Below are 25,640 nucleotides of genomic sequence, written 5' to 3'. Positions count from 1 at the left end.
GTATCACCAGGAAACACAACTCTCTCACCTGTACGCTAAAGTATTAAGACGCGACTAACCCTTGCATACAAACGTTATTGCCTTGCCCTCGATAGAAAAGGGGATATTTAGTGTATGTGAGGAGAATGGAGAAAGTATTGACGTGTTGAGTTAAACTGGGATAATAACGAGTGTTGCTTGTGTTGCTGATGACCTACATTATCATTGGTAACTGTTACTGCCACATCTTTCCTGTCCTCTCCATCCTTACCTGTCCACTTACCAGAATCCCAAAGGTTCTTAGGTAATATTTTTTTATTCTCTTTCCAGACTGATTTAGAAGGATGAGTGAGATCAGGTCATGATGGGTCACTGGTAATCAAACACAACTCATTAAGGAAGTTATAATTTCAACTTAATTTTGTCCACATCTTTCCGTCTACCTTAAATCAGTAAAAAATACGACATATATATTTTTTCACATTACTTTTATGAACAAAACTTTGAAAATCCAAGCTCAGGTTACCATAGAAATAAGATAATCAAAGGTTGAATACAATGTAATAGTTTCAAGTATGTGAGTGACATAACACACACACACACACCCGGCCCAGCCACCCTACTGGCGAACATCTCTTACATAACTACAAACACTAAACCCTCCACTCGTATCTTCCTCTCCCTCACCAACAGACGCATAGTACAATGATAATACTCTATGCTTAAGGTTTGTTTAATACCCTCATGTGTTTGACCTTCATTGTCCAGTGTTGGGACCCGGAAGAAATCTGCAATGTTTGGTAAGGGTCACACTGGATAACACCCTTCTCACTCCTTGACCCGAGATGGGGACTGAACCCTGGACATGGTCGTGAAAGATACCTGTGTTACACCTCTACCTACAGTAATTATCCAGCGATTATTATAATTTTGTTGTCAAAATTGAAATATTTCTAGTCCTTTGAACACGATAATGATACTACTACTACTACTACTACTACTACTACTACTACTACTAATAATAATAATAATAATAATAATAATAATAATAATAATAATAATAATAATAATAATAATAATAATAATAATAATAATAATAATAATAATAATAATAATAATAATAATAATAATAATAATAATAATAATAATAATAATAACTTACTTAATTTTAACACGAAACTCATACACGATTTGACACAAATGAAAAACAAGAATCCTACTTAAGAGATATGAATGAATTACTTATATTTACATTCATAAAAGACTCTCTCTCTCTCTCTCTCTCTCTCTCTCTCTCTCTCTCTCTCTCTCTCTCTCTCTCTCTCTTTCTCGTAATCTGTGTATTTACAGTTTCTCGTTCGTTCGTATGTAATTATTTCCTATTATTGTTAGGCATGTATCCCCTTCTTTACAATCATGTACGCCTGATAGAGAGAGAGATAGACAGATAGAGAAAGGGAGACAGAGAGAAAGAGAGAGCGAGATACAGGGGATGAAGCAGGGAATGTAGGTGGGCAGTAGCGGTTACGGGCAAGAGGGCAGGGTAGGGTAAGGGAAGAAGGTAGGGTAGGGCAGCAAGATAGGGCAGGGGGGGTAAGACAAGACGGTAAGGAAGGTAGGGTATAGGCAGGGTAGGGTGTGGGTAGACTAAGATAGGGTAGGGGAGGGTAGGGGAGGGTAAGGTAAGGTAAGGTAAGGTAAGGTAAGGTAAGGTAAGGTAAGGTAAGGCTGATTAGACATAAACAGGGATATGTCAGGTAGATATCAGACGTACATAATGGAGCCGGATTATGACTTAGTGTGTGGTGGTCAAGTCTCCAGGTGGAAGTTTTATCTGATGTGAGAGAGAGAGACAGAGTTTTGTATTATTGTATTTTAAATAACTTGTAGATGCCTAGTTTTCTAATCTTACATCAAATGCAAAAATAATGAATAGCAAGAAACTGTTAGATGTTTATTACACACACACACACACACACACACACACACACACACACACACACACACACACACACACACACACACACACTCCCTTAACCAAGACAATTTTATCACCAAGATCACACAGGTATTGCATTACGTGAATTGTATGGTGAATGAGGCTAGGTGATGGTGACTAAGAACGAGCCCCGATGGTGACTATGAACGAGCCCCTGATCCCTGGCTACCCTTGGCTTGGGATTCCTTGATACTCAAAGGTTAGTTAATTGCTGATAAAAAAAGCCATTTAACTTTTTTTCTTCATTCAAATACAATACATAAATTACACTTCGACTCTAGAATAGATTTTCAAAGGTAAATTTTGTTTCTTAATTGATATTAGATAAAGGTATACATAGTTATGATAATTTGGGTATTAACTTTCATACTAACAATACAAACACATACACACACACAATACTAAACATTCTGAACGTATTGGGGAAATACATATTTATCGTATGTAAATTTCTCCCATAGGTTACACGATTATATAACTACTTTACTCTCTCTCTCTCTCTCTCTCTCTCTCTCTCTCTCTCTCTCGTACAAATTAACTGCCTTTAAATTACTTATTTCCACCAACAATGGAAAATAAAACAGCTCTCTTATTTCTTACGCATGTGTGAGGATAGTGAGGATAGTAGGGTAGTGAGGATAGTAGGGTAGTGAGGATAGTGGGTAGTGAGGTAGACTGGTAGGAGGTACAAGAGATCCGAAAGGAGGAGGGAGGAGGTGTGTGTGTGTGTGTTTAATAACCCAAACAGGTAGTATTTGGCAACAATCACCTTGACCTGCCTCCCCGACCGTCCTGTCTCCTGCCGTCCTGTCCCCCCACCGTCATGTCTCCCCACCGTCCTGTTCCCCCACCGTCATGTCTCCCCCACGTCCTGTTCCCCCCCGTCCTGTCTCCCCACCGTCCTGTCCCCACCGTCTGTCCCCCCACCGTCTGTCCCCCACCGTCCTGTCTCCCCCACTATCCTGTCTCCCCCCCCGTCCTGTCTCCCCCACCGTCCTGCCCTGTCCCCCCACGTCCTGTCTCCCCCACCGTCCTGTCTCCCCACCGTCCTGTCTCCCCCACCGTCCTGTCTCCCCCACCGTCCTGTCTCCCCACCGTCCTGTCCGTCCTGTCTCCCCCACCGTCTCCCCACCGTGTCTCCCCCACCGTCCTGTCCCCCCACCGTCCTGTCTCCCCACCGTCCTGTCTCCCCACCGTCCTGTCTCCCCCACCGTCCTGTCTCCCCCCCACCGTCCTGGTCCTGTCTCCCCACCGTCCTGTCTCCCCCCACCGTCCTGTCCTGTCTCCCCCCCGTCCTGTCTCCCCCACCGTCCTGTCTCCCCCACCGTCCTGTCTCCCCACCGTCCTGTCTCCCCACCGTCCTGTCTCCCCCACCGTCCTGTCTCCCCACCGTCCTGTCTCCCCCACCGTCCTGTCTCCCCCACCGTCCTGTCTCCCCACCGTCATGTCTCCCCCCCCTGTCTCCCCACTGTCCTGTCTCCCCACCGTCATGTCTCCCCACCGCCCTGTCTCTGTCCTGTCTCCCCACCGCCCTATCCCCCCCCCACCGTCCTGTCTCCCCACCGTCCTGTCTCCCCACTCCTGTCTCCCCCCACCGCCCCTGTCCCCCCACCGTCCTGTCTCCCCACCGTCCCCCCACAGTCCTGTCTACTCACCGTCCCCTCCTCCCCACCGTCCTGTCTCCCCCACCGTCCTGTCTCCCCACCGTCATGTCTCCCCATGTCTGTCTCCCCCACCGTTCTGTCTCCCCCACCGTCATGTCTCCACCACCGTCCTGTCTCCCCACCGTCCTGTCTCCCCCACCGTCATGTCTCCCACCGCCCTGTCCCCCACCGTCCTGTCTACCCCACCGTCCTGTCTCCCCACCGTCCTGTCCTCCCACCGTCCTGTCTCCCCACCGTCCTGTCTCCCCCACCGCCCTGTCCCCCACCCTGTCTGTCCTGTCTCCTGTCTCCCCCCCCGTCACCGTCTGTCTCCCCACCGTCCTGGTACCGTCCTGTCTCCCCACCGTCCTGTCCTGCCCCCCACCGTCCTGTCCCCCACCGTCCTGTCTCCCCACCGTGCTGTCTCCCCCACCGTCCTGCCCCCCACCGTCCTGTCCCCCACCGTCCTGTCCCCCGTCCTGTCTCCCCACCGTCCTGTCCCCTGTCACCGTCCTCCCCACCGTCCTGTCTCCCCACCGCCTGTCCCCACCGTCCTGTCTCCCCACAGGTCCTGTCTCCCCCACCGGCTCCTGTCCCCTACCGTCCCACGTCCTGTCCCCACCGTCCTGTCCCCCACCGTCCTGTCTCCCACCGTCCTGTCTCCCCGTCCTGTCTCCCCACCACCGTCCTGTCTCCCCTCCCCACCGTCCTGTCCCCCCCTGTCTCCCCCACCGTCCTGTCCCCCCCCTCCCCACCGTCCTGTCCCCACCGTCCTGTCCCCCACCCTGTCTCCCCACCGCCCTGTCCCCCCGTCCTGTCTACCCCACCGTCCTGTCTCCCCACCGTCCTGTCCCCCACCGTCCTGCCCCCCACCGCCATCCTGTCTCCCCACCGTCTGCTGTCCCCCCCCACCGTCCCCCCCCACCGCTGTCTCCCCCACTGTCTGTCCTGTCCCCCACCGTCCTGTCTCCCCCACCGTCCTGTCTCCCCCACCGTCCTGTCTCCCACCGTCCTGCCCCCCACCGTCCTGTCTCCCCACCGTCCTGTCCCCCCACCGTCCTGTCTCCCCCACCGTCCTGTCCCCTCACCGTCCTGTCTACCCACCGTCCTGTCTCTCCCCACCGTCCTGTCTCCCCCCACCGTCCTGTCCCCCTCCTGTCATGAGTCCTGTCTCCCCCCACCGTCCTGTCTCCCCCCCACCGTCCTGTCTCCCCACCGTCTGTCTCCCCCACCGTCCTGTCCCCTCCCCCCCCCACCGTCCTGTCTCCCCACCGTCCCCCCACCGTCCTGTCTCCCCCACCGTCCTGTCATGTCTCCCCACCGTCCTGTCTCCCCACCGTCTCACCATCCTGCCCTGCGCCACGTTATGTTAGGTTGTATAAGTTTTCTGTCTATTTATTCTTCTCGTCTCTGTCTCTCTCTCTCTCTCTCTCTCTCTCTCTCTCTCTCTCTCTCGATAGGATTTTGCTTTGGGGTGTGGAGAAACAGAGAGCATGTATTAGCTATAAACAACAACTCGCTCCTATAAGCACACACACACACACACACACACACACACACACACACACACACACACACACACACACACACACACACACACACACACACACGTCTTTATATACGCGTCTACAGAATCTGAAGCCAAGACGCTTTCTATACTACTGAGGAGAATAAACACGTTATGGGGAAATTTGTTCATAATAACATCTGCCTGAGCTGTTACTTCTGGCATAACACACACACACACACACACACACACACACACACACACACACACACACACACACACACACACACACACACACACACACAACACACACAAAACACACACACATACACACACACATACACACACACACACGTTCGCAGTACAAGATTTAGGTCGATAGAACATGGAAGTTGTTATACATTCAGTCCTTGTCCTCTCTGATGACCCAGGGAGGAGGAAGAAGAGGAGGAGGAGGAGAGGGAGGAGGAGGAGGAAGACAGGGAGGAGGAGGAGGAAGAGAGGGAGGAGGAGGAGGAAGAATGGGTGAGGGCATAAAATAAGAGAACATATGGGCACGGGGGTGGAGGAGACTGCAGTGGGAGTGGGTAAACAAAGTGAAAGACTACAGGGAAATAGTGTTAGGAATGATGACAAAACTAAATTAGACAGGGAGTTTAAAACTAAACACGGTAAGGGGAGGACTCAGAACACGACTAACTTAAATGTATACTACACGAACAGTAGAAGTATGAGAAACAAAATGGATGATATTAGGGCCTTGGTATGTACCGAAAAAATCGATATAATTGCATTCACTGAAACATGGATCAACCTAGACACACGTGAGTTACCAGTCGAATACCAAATTGCGGGTTACAAACTGTTCCATACCGATAGGCAGACCAGGAAAGGAGGCGGAGTAGCAATCTATGTTAGGGATAATCTGAAGTGTGAAATAAATAAGGAAATAAAAACTGAGAGGAATACAGAAACAATTTGGATAGAATTAAGCGACGGTCGGGAAAAATTAATCACAGGAGTAATATATAGACCCCCCAATCTTGATAGCGTCAATGAGCGACTTATCTGGGATGAAATGCGCAGGGCTTCCATACACAACAAAGTCTGTATAGTAGGCGACTTTAACCTTGGCCAAATAGATTGGACTGACTTATAATTTTCTCCGATCCAGGACTGTTTCCTAAGTCAACATATAACCGAACCCACACGGGGTAATAATATACTGGACTTAGTTCTGTCGAACAGAGAAAACCTAATTAGCAATGTCGAGGTAGGGAACGAACTTGCAAACAGCGATCACAAAGAAATTCGATTCCAGTTAGATTTTCAGGGCAGACGTAAGGAAAATTCCACTAAAGTACCAGATTTCAGAAGGGCAAACTTTGACAGTTTAAAGAGGCAGCTGAGAGAGGGGGTGTCGCTTGGGTGAACCTGACAGATGACACCGACCTGATAACGAGATCTGAGATTGCCGAGTTCCACGACAATTTAAATAGTGAGTTACTTAATGCACAAAGGCAGAACATACCATACAAAAAACTCAGATCAGACAACAATGACCCTAAATGGATAAATAATTATTTAAAGAACATCATTGGCCAAAGGAAGGCTATAGGTAGAAGGATAAATCGTGGCGAAATTCACCTACCCCAAAGAGAGTAATAATGAAGGATAGCAAGGGAGGCGAAGACAAACCCCAAAGGATTCTACCAAATGTATCAAACTAAACGTGAAAAGATTGGACCAATACGGTCAGACTCCGGAGAGCTCACTGATAACGACGGAGAAATGAGCAATAATTTGAATAAATATTTTTCAACAGTTTTCACCACCGAAAATTTAAACATGATACCCGAGGCACCGACTCTATTCAGAGATAGTGAAGAAAACAAATTAAGTGAGATAGTAGTGACTAGTAACGATGTTAGTAAGCAAATAGACAAACTAAAGCCTAATAAGTCACCTGGTCCCGATGAGATATTTGCCAGAGTATTAAAGGAATGTAAGGAAGAGCTTAGTATGCCCTTAGCAAAGTTGTTTAACATGTCCTTAAAAACAGGTGTAGTACCAGAATCCTGGAGGATAGCAAATGTAATACCGATTTTCAAGAAGGGGGATAGATCACTATCCTCTAACTACCGCCCAATCAGTCTTACATCAATAGTAGGCAAATTACTGGAAGCAATCATTTCAAACTCTATTCGAAATCACCTGGAGAAGCACCAATTGATCAATGATTCCCAGCATGGCTTCACAAGCGGACGTTCTTGCCTAACGAATCGATTAACATTCTTTTCATCAGTTTTCGAATCGGTGGACGAGGGGCACAATTATGATGTGGTATATCTCGACTTTAGCAAAGCCTTCGACAGAGTCCCCACGAAAGACTAATTAGAAAGGTAGAAGCTCATGGCATCAAAGGTAACATCCTTAAATGGATTAGGGCGTGGTTACAGGACAGGAAACAGCGAGTGAGCATTAACGGCACTAAGTCCCATTGGAGCAACGTCACAAGTGGAGTTCCCCAAGGCTCAGTACTTGGACCATTATTATTTATTATATACATAAACGACATAGATATCGGCATAGACAGCAACATAAGTAAATTTGCTGATGACACTAAAATAGGACGTGTTATCAAATCTGACGAGGACTCGGCAAAACTACAGGAAGATCTAAACAAATTTTTCGAATGGTCTGAAAAATGGCAGATGAAATTCAACGTCGACAAATGTAAAGTACTCAGTATAGGAGATGTAAACAGGGAAACCAGATACCAGATGAACAACGATGCCATAGAGAAATCCGACTGCGAGAGAGATTTAGGAGTAATGATAAGTAGGAACCTTAAGCCAAGTAAACAATGTGTTTTTGCTCGTAACAAGGCTAATAAAGTACTTGGGTTCATACAAAGGAGTGTTAGTTACAAGACTAGCGAGGTCATCCTAAAACTGTATCTTGCTCTTGTGAGACCACACCTGGATTACGCAGTTCAGTTCTGGTCACCGTATTACAGAATGGATATAGAATCCTTGGAAAGAATTCAGAGGAGAATGACAAGACTAATCCCGGGCATTAGGAACCTTGAGTATAGAGACAGGTTAAAGCATCTTAATTTGCACTCCCTTGAGAGACGTAGAGCGAGGGCGACCTGATAGAGGTGTATAAGTGGAAGGCAGGGCTAAACAAAGGGGACATTACAAAGGTACTCAAACTATCCAACCAGGAGCGAACTCGTAACAATGGTTTTAAATTAGATAAATTTAGATTTAGGCGTGAAATAGGTAAACACTGGTTTGGAAACAGAGTAGTGGATGAATGGAACAAGTTACCAAATATCATCATTAACTCGAATACGCTGAACTGCTTCAAACATAGGTTGGATGCTTATATGAGCAATAAGGGTTGGGTGTAAACGGGACTGCCCAGTATGGGCCAATAGGCCCGCTGCAGTTTCTTCCATTCTTATGTTCTTATGTTCTTATGAGCATTCGTTTCTCTCAACCTTATTTCTTCTCCTGTCCAAATGTGTGATGGCGCAGAGATGGGGGGGGGTTTGGGAGAGGGGGGGGAAGGGAAGGGGGACAGGAGATAGAACGAGGTGACAAGTAAAGATTGATAGGTGGAGGGAGAGAGCATGCATCGCCATATCTTGGAATAGGTTAGGATAAGTTAGGTTAGGTTAGGTTAGGTGCGTGGTCATGCCCGGGTGTGTCTTGGCTAGGTTTTGCTTGGTCAAGTCACCCACTAACTCAAGTAATTAGTGGACGTGGTCAGGTCCCTTGGGTCCTGACCCAGGGTGTGTCAACCTGGTATATTGGGGTACCACGAGGTCTGTACTGTACTCGCTGTTATATGTGTTGTAATACTCTGGGCTGTAAGCTGTGGTCTGATAAACAATCATTACAGTAAGGTTAGGTTAGGTACTGTCATATTTCCAAGACAAAGGTGTTTGATGGGTTGAGGAAGGCTGAAACATTGGGAAAAGATAAAAGCAAAAAACAGATGCACTGATTTAAGGAACGAGGAGGCAAGGCATCATCAGGTCCTGTGATGTGTATGTGTGTGTGTGTGTGTGTGTGTGTGTGTGTGTGTGTGTGTGTGTGTGTGTGTGTGTGTGTGTGTGTTAGTTGCCAAAAACACCTTACACTAGATGTTTAATTAATGTCTGTGTCGTTGTCATGTACGTCGTGTAGATTGGTCCATCTCAACAACAAGACACCTAGATACCTGATTTACCTTTATTACCAGCACCCATCTTTAGCACCCATCAGTAGCACCCATCACAGCACCCATCACAGCACCCATTTTTACACCTCCAGTACCTCCCCTCACATCACCTTTAGAGAGAGAGACAGAGGGAGGGAGGTGAGGTGAGGTGAGGTGTCTACGGGATTGGTTTGACAGGGAAGTGAGGTAAATGATCACGGGTGTATGAATGAATCTCATGAATAGAGTTCCTGTTACACCAGCTGACGAGGATTACTATATACACACGCACCAGCACTACCGAATTAGCTATCGTAGTCTTATTTTGGGCTAAGATATAGAAAAGAATATCAACTACGTCTTTTAGAAGTATGATAGTGTGAGAGGATATATTTATAGCCTGGTACAGTGACCTTGACACTCACTTGCACCTTGATCATAATATTTAGTAAGTAGTTATAACTCTCTTATAATACTGCATTATACAACACGTGGCCTTAGTGTCAGTCAGGTCTTGGGGCCGAATAAAAGCTAGCGGCATGAAGCCAAGTGCAGTAATGGTTATAACAATATATGACTGTAATGGCCCGTGTCTGTCACTGTCAAGCACCAACAGTAAGTAATATTAGTGGTGAGTGGGTGAATGAAGTTTGTTCCTCAGAAGTGTAAGTGTTGTCAACTGGAGAGCAGTCATGTCTTATATAAACAGTTATTGTGACGTCACTGTTGTAAGCACGGAAGTTATCCATTCTTACATCATGTGGTAAGTGACCAGTGGGGTGGCTGGACTGTCACCGAAACTTCTACTTATAGTGTGGCTTTTGTACTTATAAATAGGCTTAAATATGTGCGCTACATATAGGACTATGTTATATAAGCAAGTCTGGAGTGAAGAGGTATTTCTATATCCAAGGTTTCTACTTATGGTGTGTTTGTACATAGGTATTACTATGTGTACACTTATATAATAGTAAGTGGAGGAGGAGGATGGGCTGTGTATGTAAGCAACTGGTGGTCCCCCGAGGAGACCTGTAGTGTGTTGCCTTGACTACTGTATATGTCTGTCACTACCGATCTCTCTCTCTCTCTCTCGCGTATCATGGTAGAGATAGGTCACACTCGAGCTACGGCGGGTTAATAGGGACGCGCGCTTAACCGGGTCGACAAGTTAGTATACCGATATAGCTTAATGCGAGTTTATGGGAAGGTCCTACACACAATCGGCACAGCTTAAATACAACCCCACGTTTTTAAAGAGACACTCCAGAGTATACAACTACTAAACGACTGTTGTGACGTGACGTAAGCCTTCGTTTGTTTTTTCCACTAAATGGAAATATAAGGCTCGCACCTCCCCCCACCCAGATGGTTCACTCCAGCAGCAGGGTCACCAAGAGTCAGATGGTTACTCCACCACCTGGGGAGTTTTTCATTGAAGAACATGAGTGAAAAGCGTCTGAAGGAATGAAAGAAAAGGTTTGGTATTATTGTATCCAGAGAAAGCATATGAGAAAGTAAATAGAAAAGTATCGAAAGTATTTGAGGTAAATGAGAAACTGTTGATAGATGGTTTGGTATGTGTTGTAGTTTGGTATGTGTTAGTGAAAGCAGGTCTGGATCAAGGAAGCATAATGTCGCCATAGTGTTTAATATTGCCATGTGGTGATACGAGATGAAAGCAGAGAGACATGTTAGTGTTAATGGTGAATAATACGACGGGGTGTAGACGAGATAGGAGACAGCTACTGTTTACAGATGCTGCTACACCACTGGGCCCTCCAGGAAAGAAAAAAAAAAGAGTTACTAATAATTGCGAATGACCTTGAGAGAAAATAGATGATGGATTTAGATAAAAGTGATGGAGGTAAATAGAGAATAAATGATACCTTGAATAGAGACAAAATACAGGTATCATGTTTCAAATACGTGGGAGGGAATGTAATGGTGAATGGTAAACAGGATGAAGCTACGAACCACAGAGCAGGAGAAGGGAGAATGTAAATAGATGAGGAACCATATCAAATGAAGCTAAGATGAGGAGGTACTGCATAGGGGGAATAATTGAGTGTGTGGAACAATGACCCAAGCTGCAAGAGGAAGGAACACAGGAAAAGTAATAGATATAAAATATTTGAGCGTAATGTGTGTGGACAGTGGGTGGTAGAGATGAAAGAAGACGCGTGGGTGTTGGAAGAACCTGCGGGCAGAGAAGAGATCAGTGTGTGTGTGTGTGTGTGTGACAGGACAACATGACATCAAATGATTTTTAGGGAAAGACGTGCTACTGAAGGGTGCTATTGAAGGGAGCTACTGAAGGGAGCTACTGAAGGGTGCTACTGAAGAGAGCTACTGAAGGGTGTTACTGAAGAGAGCTACTGAAGGGAGCTACTGAAGGGTGCTACTGAAGGGAGCTACTGAAGGGAATTACTAAAGGGAACTACTGAAGGGTGCTAATGAAGGGTACTACTGGCTTGTGAAAAGTAACAAATGTAACATATGTAGGTCTTATTGTATACAGCGAATATCGACTACAGAACGACTCACATTCTACATCAATAAGAATAACAAACTGATAACGAAAGACGGGAGAATACTTATCTTTATCATACATCAAATAACAGGAGCTACTCACTTCATCAACAGATAAACAGATAAAGATCAACAGGAGATAGATTAACAGATGTACAGAATCTTAATATCTTAAAAGGTATTATTCTCTATTAACTCTGAGATCATCTATAACTAGAGAGAGAGAGAGAGAGAGAGAGAGAGAGAGAGAGAGAGAGAGAGAGAGAGAGAGAGAATAAATATGTAGTCTTCAAATATTTCTCATTCCTAGACGACATTTACGAGTACATTTCTCATTCAGTGATAAACATATCCTCATCTTACCTTACCCTTATTCTCTATCACTATTCCTTGCTACCTTGCTGCTACCTACCTCACCTAGAAGTTTCATTCCCTCTCTCTCTCACCTTTCCTTGCCACCTTCGTCCTATATACTGTACCTCACCTAGAAGTCTCTCTCTCTCTCTCTCTCTCTCTCGCTCTCTCTCTCTCTCTCTCTCTCTCTCTCTCTCTCTCTAGAAGTGTAAGTAATAAGAGTGCAGAGGTCTTATTGCAACTATATCTTGGGCTAGTCAGGCCGCACCTCGATTATGCGGTTCAGTTCTGGTGCCCTTATTATAGAATGGATATCAATTCACTAGAATCAGTGCAGCGAAGAATGACGAAAATGATTCCGGGACTTAGAAACCTTCCATATCAAGATAGGTTAAAGAAACTAAACTTGCATTCACTAGAAAGACGAAGAGTGCGGGGAGATATGATAGAAGTATTCAAGTGGGTGAAATGAATCAATAAAGGGGATATAGATAAAGTTCTTATAATATCCGAGCAAGATAGGTCTCGTAGCAACTGATTTAGGTTGGATAAGTTTAGGTTTAGGAGGGAGATAGGAAGGAACTGGTTCACAAATAGGGTGGTGGACGAGTGGAACAAGATTAGCAACTTTGTAGTAAGAGCTGGAACGCTGGAAAGTTTTAAAATGAGGCTAGATAGATTCATGGATGATAGAGAGTGGTAGTAACTCTCGACAGGAGCTGCCATGCACAGGCCAACCGGCCTATTGCAGATTCCTTATTTTCTTATGTTCTTATGTTCTTATATGCGAAAGTTGGTGTGTGTGTGTGTGTGTGTGTGTGTGTAGTATAGGACGACAGGTAGGAGGACAGGTATAGGAGGCTAGGTAGGAGGACAAGTAGGAGGACAGTGTAGTAACATTCATGCACTGAGCAACATATTTTTGTGTGTTTCTCTTGAAGATGCTCCTATATGTACAGTAAAGCCTAGTTAATGGTGATTCCCTGGTGTTATGAGAGAGCTAGCTAGATAGATAGATAGGCAGAGACAGACAGATAGACAGGTAAATAAACACAACCTACTTCCTCCACCTAATACAACCTACACCAGCCTCCTTCGCCCCTTGCCCTCCCCACACTACGACACAGGACAAGTCAGAAGGTCCACCGCTTTACCACACGGTATGGTAGCACATCCTCTACCCCTCCCTCCTTCTCTCCCTCTACCCTCACCTTTATCTTCCCTACCACCCTTGCCCCCCCCCTCCCCTCCCCATCACCCCCCTCTACTCCGTCTCTCAGGTAGGAGTGGAAGAGGAAGGGTTAGGTAGACCCGTGGTGAATGACAATGACCATTTTCCTTACGTCGACCCCATCAAAGCACCGTCCCCTATCGTTCTCTACGTCCTTCTGGCGCCCATTGCAACGCATTTATTAATAACCTCAACTCTTGGGCGTCTCCTGGAGGCCATGACGGAGGTTGTGTGGAGGCAGGAGGCCGCATGGGAAGTATAAAGGCCATGGATTAACCCAATGAGGTCACATAACACAGGATGGGTCAATGAACCATCTCTCTCTCTCTCTCTCTCTCTCTCTCTCTCAACAGTAGGCCACTTATCCATGCCTGTTGCTTCTCTACTAACCCTTGTTGTTGTTGTTAGTAGGATGAGAGGAAGTGAAAGAAGGTCAGAGGGGGTAATGTAGGATTAGAGCAGATAATATAGTGCTAGAGGAGGAAGGATAAAGACAAAAGGGGATTTTAATTAACTCAGGTTTATTCTTATCTCCAGCACACCCCCGACACTACCATCTCTCTCTCTCTCTCTCTCTCTCTCTCTCTCTCTCTCTCATATTTACTTCACTCCTCGACCACCTCCTCCGATTTGCTTTATTATTCCCTCCACTCCTTCCCGTTCCTCTTCACTTCTTCTCTTTTATTGTAGCCTTCCCTCATTCCTCTTATCTATCCTCCTCCTCTCGTAATTACCCCATGTCATTACCTCCTCCCCCCCCACAACCTCCCTAGAAAGGCCATGGTCAGGTGGTGTGTGTGTGTGTGTGTGTGTGTGTGTGTGTGTGTGTGTGGTGCTGTAATAAGATATATCTTTTTCTAATTCTTGATGACTTTATATCACACACACACAACCTTGACCACCTCCGGGTCAAGACGCAACTGGCGCTGTTCTAGCAGCAGCCACGTCAACTGTTATGTTGGCCCATACCAACTCCCTCCCCTGAACCCTCCTCCCCACCGGAATATAAAGAACATAAGAACATAAGAAAATAAGGAGTCTGCAATAGGCCGGTTGACCTGTGCATGGCAGCTCCTGTCGAGAGTTACTACCACTCTCTATCATCCATGAATCTATCAAGCCTCCTTTTAAAACTTTCCAGCGTTCCAGCACTTACTGCAAAGTTGCTAATCTTGTTCCACTCGTCCACCACCCTATTTGTGAACCAGTTCCTTCCTATCTCCCTCCTAAACCTAAACTTATCCAACCTAAATCCGTTGTTCCGAGTCCTATCCTGCTCGCATTTTATAAGAACTTTATCTATATCCCCTTTATTGATTCCTTTCACCCACTTAAATACTTCTATCATATCTCCCCACACTCTTCGTCTTTCTAGGGAATGCAAGTTTAGTTTCTTTAACCTATCCTGATATGGAAGGTTTCTAAGTCCCGGAATCATTTTCGCCATTCTTCGCTGCACCGACTCCAGTGAATTGATATCCATTCTATAATAAGGGCACCAGAACAGAACGAGGTGACTTCCACGTCAGCACAGGGCTTAATGGTCGGTCAAACGCGATATGAATAATTAGGATTCGTATCACCCTGTACTCATATCTTCCTGTACTCGTATCCTCCTGTATTCATGATTCGCATTCTGTACTCAAGACTAATATCCTTCTGTATTTAAAGACTTGTATCCTCCTGTACTCAAGATTCGTATTCTGTACTCAAGACTCCTCATGTACTCAAGACTCCTCCTGTACTCAACACTCGTATCCAGGGTGGAGAGTAGTTTCCGGGTGATTTCAATGCCAGAAAGTACCTATCAAACTGGCTGACTACATAACAGACTAACAAACAGAATCCCTAACAGACTAACAAACAGAATCCCTAACAGACTAACAAACAGAATACCCAACAGACTAACAAACAGAATCCCTAACAGACTACCAAACAGAATCCCTAACAGAATCCCTAACAGACTAACAAACAGAATACCTAACAGACTAGCAAACAGAATCCCTAACAGACTAACAAACAGAATCCCTAACAGACTAACAAACAGAATACCCAACAGACTAACAAACAGAATCCCTAACAGACTAGCAAACAGAATCCCTAACAGACTAACAAACAGAATCCCTAACAGACTAACAAACAGAATCCCTAACTGACTAACAAACAGAATACCCAACAGACTAACAAACAGAATCCCTAACAGACTAACAAACAGAATACCTAACAGACTAACAAACAGAATACCTAACAGACTAACAAACAGAATCCCTAACAGACTAACAAACAGAATCCCTAACAGACTAACAAACAGAATACCTAACAGACTAACAAACAGAATCCCTAACAGACTAACAAACAGAATACCTAACAGACTAACAAACAGAATACCTAACAGACTAACAAACAGAATCCCTAACAGACTAACAAACAGAATCCCTAACAGACTAACAAACAGAATACCCAACAGACTAACAAACAGAACTAACAGACTAACAAACAGAATACCTAACAGACTAACAAACAGAATACCTAACAGACTAACAAACAGAATCCTAACAGACTAACAAACAGAATCCTAACAGACTAACAAATAGTATACCTAACAGACTAACAAACAGAATCCCTAACAGACTAACAAACAGAATACCTAACAGACTAACAAACAGAATCCCTAACAGACTAACAAACAGAATCCCTAACAGACTAACAAACAGAATCCCTAACAGACTAACAAACAGAATCCCTAACAGACTAACAAACAGAATACCTAACAGACTGGCAAACAGAATCCCTAACAGACTAACAAACAGAATCCCTAACAGACTAACAAATATAATACCTAACAGACTAGCAAACAGAATCCCTAACAGACTAGCAAACAGAATCCCTAACAGACTAACAAACAGAATCCCTAACAGACTAACAAACAGAATCCCTAACAGACTAGCAAACAGAATCCCTAACAGACTAGCAAACAGAATCCCTAACAGACTAACAAACAGAATCCCTAACAGACTAACAAACAGAATTCCTCACAAATTACCTAACAGACTAACAGAATCCCGAACAGACAAACATAATTCCTAACAGAAAAACATAATTCCTAACAGACTAACTAACAGAATCCCTAACAGACAAACAGATTACCTGACAGACTAACAGAATCCCGAACAGACAAACAGAATTCCTAACAGAAAAACATAATCTCTAACAGAGTAATAAACGTAACAGACTCCCTACATTAACAAACTGACTGACCACCATAACAGGAGACACGACACACGGTAGACAGCCCTATATACACAGCGCTGTCCTGCATATTAGATGGCAGTCATGAGGAAAGTTTCTATATACCAGCGGCCATATGATGATGATGATGATGGTGGTGGTGATGATGATGATGGTGGTGGTGGTGATGATGATGATGGTGGTGGTGATGATGGTGATGATGATGGTGATGATGACGATGATGATGATGATGATGATGGTGATGATGATGGTGATGATGATGGTGATGATGATGATGATGATAATGATGGCTCTTGTAATGAATTCTGTCTCTAGTTACATATTTAACCTAACCTAATTTAACTTTGCGCTAACCTAAATTAATCTAGCGTAGCCTAAATTATTCTAGAGTAACCTAACCTAACCTAGTCTAACTTAACCTAACCCAACCTTATTTAACTTTGTCCTATTCTAGCTTAATCTAGCCTATCTTAGCCTAACTTAACCTAGCATAACCTAACATAACCTAGCTTGACCTGGCCTAACTTAACCTGACCTAACTTAACGTAGCCTAACCTAGCTTGAAATGGCATAAGTTAACCTAGCTTGACCTGGCCTAATTAAAGTTAACCTAACTTAACTTAACCAAGCTTAATTTAACCTACCTTAACCTAACCTAACCTCATAGCCCCAAATAGTTTATAGTTGTTTAATCTTTAGGCGAAATAACCTGGGTTGGTGATTGTTCAGGTGATCCCTATATTACGACACCAACCTCACTGTAATACTGGGTTCCTTATCATCACTACTTACTGTACCCGAGAAAAAAAAGTTGTAGTAACTGAAACTAACATAAGCAGATGACAGACCAAGACGAAGATTATAATAGTGACGACACAAGACAAGACAGGGTAAAAAAATGTTACATGACATAAATTCTGGTACTGAAAGCGTCAATAATTAATTCATCGGTTTACATTTACATTACAGTGTTTGCTTCTCACACACGGAATATCAAGCATCACCTACATCAAGCTAACTTTCTTTAATTAATCCTCTAGACACAGCAGCCAGGATGATCATAACAATGAGGATGTTTCTCTTAAGCTGGGATATGTGCCCGTTATCCCTTGGCTCCGCCCCCATACCAACCATGCTCCGCCTTCCCTCAATAGACGCCGCCCTCTCCTGTTATGCTCCGCCCACTGCTCCGCCCACTACTCATACAAATAAAATCCAGGTCACTAGGACTCACGTGAGCCGCTATGACGTCAAGCAGCAATAAGGTGCCTGATGTTGTTATTTCATGGAATTTTCCCACTGTTTCTGTAATTTATATTCTATTAGAAAGTTAAAATTTATCTAATACATCTATAATATACAGGAGTATTCAATCAAAAACATCAACCTGTAAATGTAAAAGAGGGTGTTGTTCAGTGTTATACCGGCGTCGCGCTGCCAGACGTCAGAACAAAAGCTTTGGCTCCTAGCTGTGCGAGTGTATCATTGAAAGACTGCGACTCACGAGGGAGGTGGTCAGCCGGGATGCATTCTATGATAGGTAAGCTTTGACTACTTTTTTTTTGTATGTACAATCGGCTAATCGATAGAGGACAACAGTGTGTAGCAATAAAGGGTTTGATGCGCTAGGGTTAAAATGTGTTTCTAACATTACTGTGTCTTGATTAACTAATAGGGGTGAATATCAACTGTTTCTCTTGTCATTTATTTATATTATAAATTGTTCTCAGTGTTTGCTAAGGTGTTATAGTGATATATACAGTAGGTAGTAGGCAGCTATCAAACAGGGAGGTACTACCAACCGGGAAGATATTGGAAACATAATGTGTTGTCTAATGGTAGACCCTGCTGCCATATGGCATCACCAAGTCCCAGTTTGCTGGTCTGACATTCCGCCTCATTTACACACAATTGCAGGGCCGTTTCTCACTTTCGATTTGTTTCATTTGTTTCCATCTCTGTATTTATTTTTGTTTGTTTTTGTTATTGTTTTGCCCCAGGCCCCGACGTGGGTGAGTGACCTGTGTCTCGGTGGACTAATCCCCGTAAAAATACATGGTCCTACCTTGGTAACACTGAGGCGGTGTATGGCTATGTTTACTGTACTATCGTGGACAAAAGTTCGCTCCCTGTAGTGAAACTGAGACCCGGGAATGAGTCTCCCAACTGACTTACCTTGATTGTTATCTGGTGCGGGTCGATACTGCTTCAGTTTGGGAAGGAGCAAACTTTAGTCCACGATAGTACACCACAAACTGAGGTACACAGCAGTACAGTACCAAGCACCCGCAAACACAACACGCCACCATACCTGGATATGTGTAATAGTCCCGCTATTACATATTGAGGGCTAGTGGGACTACATATTGAGAGCTAGTGGCACTATATATGGAGGGCTAGTGGCACTCTTACTCAGGATTAGTGGCACTACTACTCTTACTCAGGATTAGTGGCACTACTACTCTTACTCAGGATTAGTGGCACTACTACTCTTACTCAGGATTAGTGGCACTACTACTCTTACTCAGGATTAGTGGCACTACTACTCTTACTCAGGATTAGTGGTACTACTACTCTTACTCAGGATCAGTGGCACTACTACTCTTACTCAGGATTAGTGGCACTACTACTCTTACTCAGGATTAGTGGCACTACTACTCTTACTCAGGATTAGTGGCACTACTACTCTTACTCAGGATTACTACTCTTACTCAGGATTAGTGGCACTACTACTCTTACTCAGGATTAGTGGCACTACTACTCTTACTCAGGATTAGTGGCAGGATTAGTGGCTCTTACTCGGGATTAGTGGCACTACTACTTACTCAGGATTAGTGGCACTACTACTCTTACTCAGGAATAGTGGCACTACTACTCTTACTCAGGATTAGTGGCACTACTACTCTTACTCAGGATTAGTGGTACTACTACTCTTACTCAGGATTAGTGGTACTACTACTCTTACTCAGGAATAGTGGCACTACTACTCTTACTCAGGATTAGTGGCACTACTACTCTTACTCGGGATTAGTGGCACTATTACTCTTACTCAGGATTAGTGGCACTACTACTCTTACTCAGGATTAGTGGCACTATTACTCTTACTCAGGATTAGTGGCACTACTACGTATTTTGGGCTTTATAATTTTGACGTGTGCGTGGTTGAGTGTCTGTATTTGTGTGTACGGGTTAAGCACGTGTGTAATTACGAGAGAGCATGTTTTCTTGTGTGTACTGGTGTACGTGTTTGTGACTGCATGTGTACTTTTGTTTGTGTCTGTATCGAAATATGGTCAACGCTGAACACATGTACACTATTTGTATAGGTATGTAAACAATCAAGTCCTTTTAACCTTACTTCCCTGCCATAGGTAAGTCACCCTTTGATCTGTACTGACATCCCCCTCGCCCATAGGATATCCATACACGTTTAATAACCTGGATACGACTTGGCAGATAGAAATAACATTAGGTTTTACTTTATTTTTTTTACTGGGATTAGCCCACCCGGGCACAGGTCACTGACCCACATCGGGGCCTGGGGCCGAAAATGTAATAATAATAATAATTCATAGTAAATAAAAATTTTAATAAAAAGTAAAATAAAATATTAATAATAATAATAACACTGATAATAATAATAAATACACTGTACAAGAAAGAAAGAATCAATACTGTAGTGAGAAAAGCTGTATGTATGTTGTGTTGTCATGTAAGAGAAACAATTGAGACCCTGCAATTGTGTGTAAAAGAGGCAGAAAGAGATCAACAACCTGAGACTTGGTCACATATGGCAGCAGGGTCTACCATAGACAACACATTATGCTTCCAATATCTCCCCAGGCGGTAGTACCTCCCTGTTTGATAGATGCCTACTACCTACTCCTGGGTTAGGTTAGGTTGGGTTCATGTCAGTAATAACAAGACACTGTTTAATTAATGGTCAATTTGGAGAAGAAAAACGTTCAGCTATATTGATTATGTTATTTTGATTGTAATAAAAATATGATAATGAGAAAGACGAACAGACAATAGATAGGAGATAAAGATATATACACAGACAAAGAGAAACACAAGTAACGGAATAGATAGACACAAAGAGACGAAACGGATCAGACAAGAAAAAACTGACAATATGACAAAGAGGCAGGCGTACAACGTGAAGAGAACGATGGGGAGGAGAGACAGGGAGGAACCCATGTATAGTGTCCCTCGACCACCACAGGTAATACAGTTAGACGGCCAGGGGGTACCAGAGGAAGAGGAAGAAGAGCTTATTGTGAGATAAAAAAATAACAGCGAGAGAGAGAGAGAGAGAGATCAGGACTCAGTCTAACGCCACTTGCTCACCACAGGTATCACGTTGTTGGTGTGTGTGGCAGGGGGCATCACCCTGGCGGAGGTGCACTCTGTCTCCGACAATGACCTCCTCTCAGCTATCACCTGGGCCACCCTCGATCTCCACAACCTACCCCAACCTGGGCTCCTGACCTCCCTCGAGCGCCTGAACATGACCTCCGTCGACCTAGACGAAAGTCTTGGCTCTTTGGCCTCCCTAGAGGGCCTTGATTTGAATTGGAATGACCTCGAGGCTAGGAATGTGACCCCACGTCACTCCCGACGCAAGAGAAACTTAGAAATGATCTTCCATGAACCTGGAGATATTGAGGTAAATATATATTTATATGACTATTTAATTCAATATTTACCTTTAAATGTTTGCAGTATGTAATATCTACAAATAATGTTTTCATTACACTTTATAATATCCCTTATGTATGTTTATATTATTCTATTAATTTAGTCCATATACAGTATCACTAATACTTTATGAAAAGGAATATTATTTAATATTTTTATTAATTTAAACATGGTATTAATCAACAATATTTTCATATGACTTTTGCTATAATTATAATTCTTATACAAACAGATGTATTTTTTTAATCATTTGATTTTTTATACATCATATTATCCATTAATTTTACACCTGACATAATAACACCCGTTGTCCGGCCACTAAAACCTTCGCTAATGACAAAAGTTTACGCTTACTTTAAAAATTATGTTTGGTACAAAGAGGAGGTTGACTTGTGGGAATCAGTATTTTAACCCATGTAATAGCTAATATTTATGGCCATTAATAAATAAATAAATACTAGGCCAGCTCTAACTCGAGTCGTTAAAGACTTTCTACTAAAGATGTTGCAGCCAGAGTTCTGATCATTTTATCCAGGACCATCACACGTCTTGTAGTGTTGTGTGTTATGGAACGTATCTTAACATACCCCATGTCCACTTCAGCAGTTTTACACGTCTCAACACACTCCACTATATCTACTTCAGTAGTCGCAACACACACTACCATGTCCACTTCAGCAGTTATACACGTCACAACACACTCCACTATATCTACTTCAGGAGTCGCAACACACTCTACCATGTCCACTTCATCATGTAGTCGTGAAGAACAGCTCTAACCCACTCTTTATTAAACAGGTGGAGCTCAAGTTTATCATTCCAATGTTCAACGTATATGAATCCACCAACCTCAACTTAGAGTTGCCATTCGTGTTCTCGATGGAATTGCCAGAGGAGAAAAATAACCCTTTCATCGTAGGGAAGAAGAACGACAGGAGGTGGGACGATACGGTGGGCACCATGATGGCCGACCTGGAAACCCTTGTGTCTATGTGAGTATCCATGTCGCCCTCTGTAGTACCGTGACCTCTCTGTCGGCACCCGCAAGGTCATTCAGCGAGCTCATTTAAGCCTATACCCTAATCTTCTGAGTCCCTTTGATCTACTGGGATATTGCCTACAGTATGTAAACTCCTCTTTTTCACGTGGGCACCTTGAAGTCACTCCTAATTTCTCCTCTATGCAATCTAACTTCAGCCTATTTTGGACATTAATCCCAGCATATTCTCAACACAGACCCATTGCAAGACCTATGTGTGACATGGTCCAGTGAACATGTGTAGGAAGGTGTCTTGTTCATGTTTGTGTTACAATCTGAACACGCCGAGAAGAATACCTAACAAAAGTACTGTACTGAAATGACTCCTCGTATGTTTAGGTTGGGTGTAGACGGCGGCGGCTGTGTGAGGAAGGCACTGTGTGAGCTGGCTGCCATGCCCCCCATCACGCCACAGGGCCTCACCGGGGAGATGATGCAGCTTCTAGTCAGGTGGGTTCCCTTATTTATTTATTTTATTTTTTTGGTGAAGAAGTTCCAATACGTCAATAAATATTTTTATAAACACAATTAACATCATCAACACGTAGTAATCATTTTTAGTCAGCTTTATAGTGATTTCAAGTTCGGTTATCACGACTCACTTGTTTCGTTGCAGATACATGATGAACCAGGTCGAGGGGGAAGTAAATGCGATAAACCTGGAGGAAAGAGTGACTGAGAAAGAAAGAGAGAACAACAAGAAAGAAAAACTAGAAGAGATAAGTGTATCAGAGAAGCCGAATGGAGAAGAGGAGAAAGAGGACAGCCAGACAAAGAAACAAAAGGAGAAACACAAAGATGATGAGATAAGAGAGAGGAAGTGGAAGCAGAGTAAGGACTATGTGGATGCCACTATTCACGGCAAGAAGAATGGCGACTGTTGGAGCGCTTATCCAGAGTGTCCCCTCTCCCTCATGCACCTGCTGTCCTCTTATTAACACCTCTTCCTCCTCCTCCTCCTCCTCCCTCTTCCTGAACATCTCTTCCTCGACACCTCCCGGCACATAACTACCAAGACATTCTCTGCAACATAAGACGTTCTCTACAACACAAGACTTTCTCTACAACATAAGACGTTCTCTACAACACAAGACGTTTTCTACAACACAAGACGTTTTCTACAACACAAGACGTTCTCTACAACACAAGACGTTCTCTACAACACAAGACGTTTTCTACAACACCCACGACGTTCTCTACGACTCAAGACTTTCTCTACAACATAAGACGTTCTCTACAACACAAGGACGTTCTCTACGACTCAAGACATTCTATACAATGCAAGACGTTCTCTACAACACAAGATGTTCCCTATAACTCAAGACGTTCTCGATAACTCAAGATGTTCTCTACAACACAAAACATTATCTACGACTCAAGACGTTCTCTACAACACAAGATGTTCCCTATAACTCAAGACGTTCTCGATAACTCAAGACGTTCTCTACAACACAAGACGTTCTCTACAACACAAGACGTTCTCTACAACACAAGATGTTCCCTATAACTCAAGACGTTCTCGATAACTCAAGACGTTCTCTACAACACAAAACATTATCTACGACTCAAGACGTTCTCTACAACACAAGACGTTCTCTGCAACACAAGACGATCTCTACAACACTCAAGACGTTTTCTACAACACTCAAAAAGTTCTCTACAACACTCAAGACGCTCTCTACAACACCCAAGACGCTCTCTACAACACACAAGACGTTCTCTACAACACAATACGTTCTCTATAACAACACAAGACGTTCTCTACAACACTCAAGACGTTCTCAACAACACTCATGACGTTCTCTACAACACCCAAGACGTTCTCTACAACACCCAAGACATTCTCTACAAAAAATCAAGACGTTCTCTACAAAAAATCAAGACGTTCTCTACAACACTCATGACATTCTCTACTACACAGGACGTTCTCTACAACACTCAAGACATTCTCTACAGCACAAGACGTTATCTACAACACAAGATGTTCTCTACAACAACCAAGACGTTCTCTACAACAGCCAAGATGTTCTCTACAACAGCCAAGACGTTCTCTACAGCACAAGATGTTCTCTACAACAGCCAAGACGTTCTCTACCACTTTCAAAATTTCTGAACAGCAGCCTTCATTCTTGAGAAACTAATGCATGCTGATGAATGCACCTTAATAATCCTGATGATGAAGCCGCTAAAACTAAGATAAAAAAATATTTCTTCATCGAGACATTTCAACAGTCAAGGTAACACAACGTGATCTTCAATGTGCAACTGAAAGGACGAACAACTCATGGGGTCAAAGGTCAGGTCACAACGGAGATTTTGCATTGGTATATTCAAACTCTCACAATATATTTCATCAGTCAGATGGGGACTTACTATAAATATATATTTTTTCCTTTATAAATGGTTGATAATTAGTGTGGTGTGGTAAGTTGTATGAACTAACCTAGAATACACGCTTATTGACCTTCGTTGTTCATCCCTTAACTACGGGGACCCCACTTTTAGTATTTTATTCGACTACCGCCAAACAATTTTATTCACCTCAGTGGGGACCCCATACACAAGGGCTTAAGGCACACAGTAATCCAGTCATACTTTTGATCACCTGGGTCACGGTACATCTCTTGAAGGTTGACTCTTCCTCTCTAACGATCTGACACGTTGCATTAAAGACCTATTACATACTTATGTGTCCTTTGTTTGTGCACTTAGCCTCCTCTGCTTGTGTCCATATAACTCAGGATTACTTTGGTTGTGGGCAAGTCTGCTTTACTGAATGTGTCTTAATATCTGTGTATGTTTTTGTGTGTGATTGAGAGTGTTGCATGCATGTCACTATGTATCTATGTTTTTGTGTGCTTTTAAGGGAAAATAACACCTATAGTAGTATGGAAACAACACAAAATCAAGTGCTGCTGTGTTTTCTCTTATACATATTCAGGGAAACTAAAAACAAACAATTAAATTTAGTGAAATACAATGATAAGGGTTTCTCAGGGTGCAGAAGATACTGTACTGTACTTCTAAACAGGATTTAACACTTCAGAAAAGATCTAGTATACTTATTTATTAGTTACTTTACAAAACCCTTATTTATTATGCAATTAACCTGTAAGTGTTAATGGTTTTAGTCTTGCAAGCAAGTGGTTCAAAAACAGTGTAAAACTGTCATGTATACAATAAAAAACTCCACAGAG

The 25,640-nt window shown here is 43.5% G+C and overlaps 1 protein-coding gene across 1 annotated transcript; it reads left to right on the top strand.

Moving 5' to 3' along the window:
- The first annotated feature begins 18,117 nt into the window (after window positions 1-18,117).
- LOC121875309 lies at window positions 18,118-25,640 on the top strand. The gene is made up of 5 exons (XM_042379799.1): window positions 18,118-18,243; window positions 21,059-21,372; window positions 22,203-22,396; window positions 22,783-22,893; window positions 23,060-25,640. The coding sequence occupies exons 1-5, from the start codon at window positions 18,228-18,230 to the stop codon at window positions 23,379-23,381; spliced, it is 957 nt and encodes a 318-aa protein (XP_042235733.1). The 5' UTR covers window positions 18,118-18,227; the 3' UTR covers window positions 23,382-25,640.

The sequence above is a fragment of the Homarus americanus genome, unplaced genomic scaffold (assembly GCF_018991925.1).
Source record: "Homarus americanus isolate GMGI-L3 unplaced genomic scaffold, GMGI_Hamer_2.0 scaffold56241, whole genome shotgun sequence".
Classification (NCBI taxonomy): Eukaryota; Metazoa; Arthropoda; class Malacostraca; order Decapoda; family Nephropidae; genus Homarus; species Homarus americanus.
This window is presented reverse-complemented; position numbering and strand designations above follow the sequence as displayed.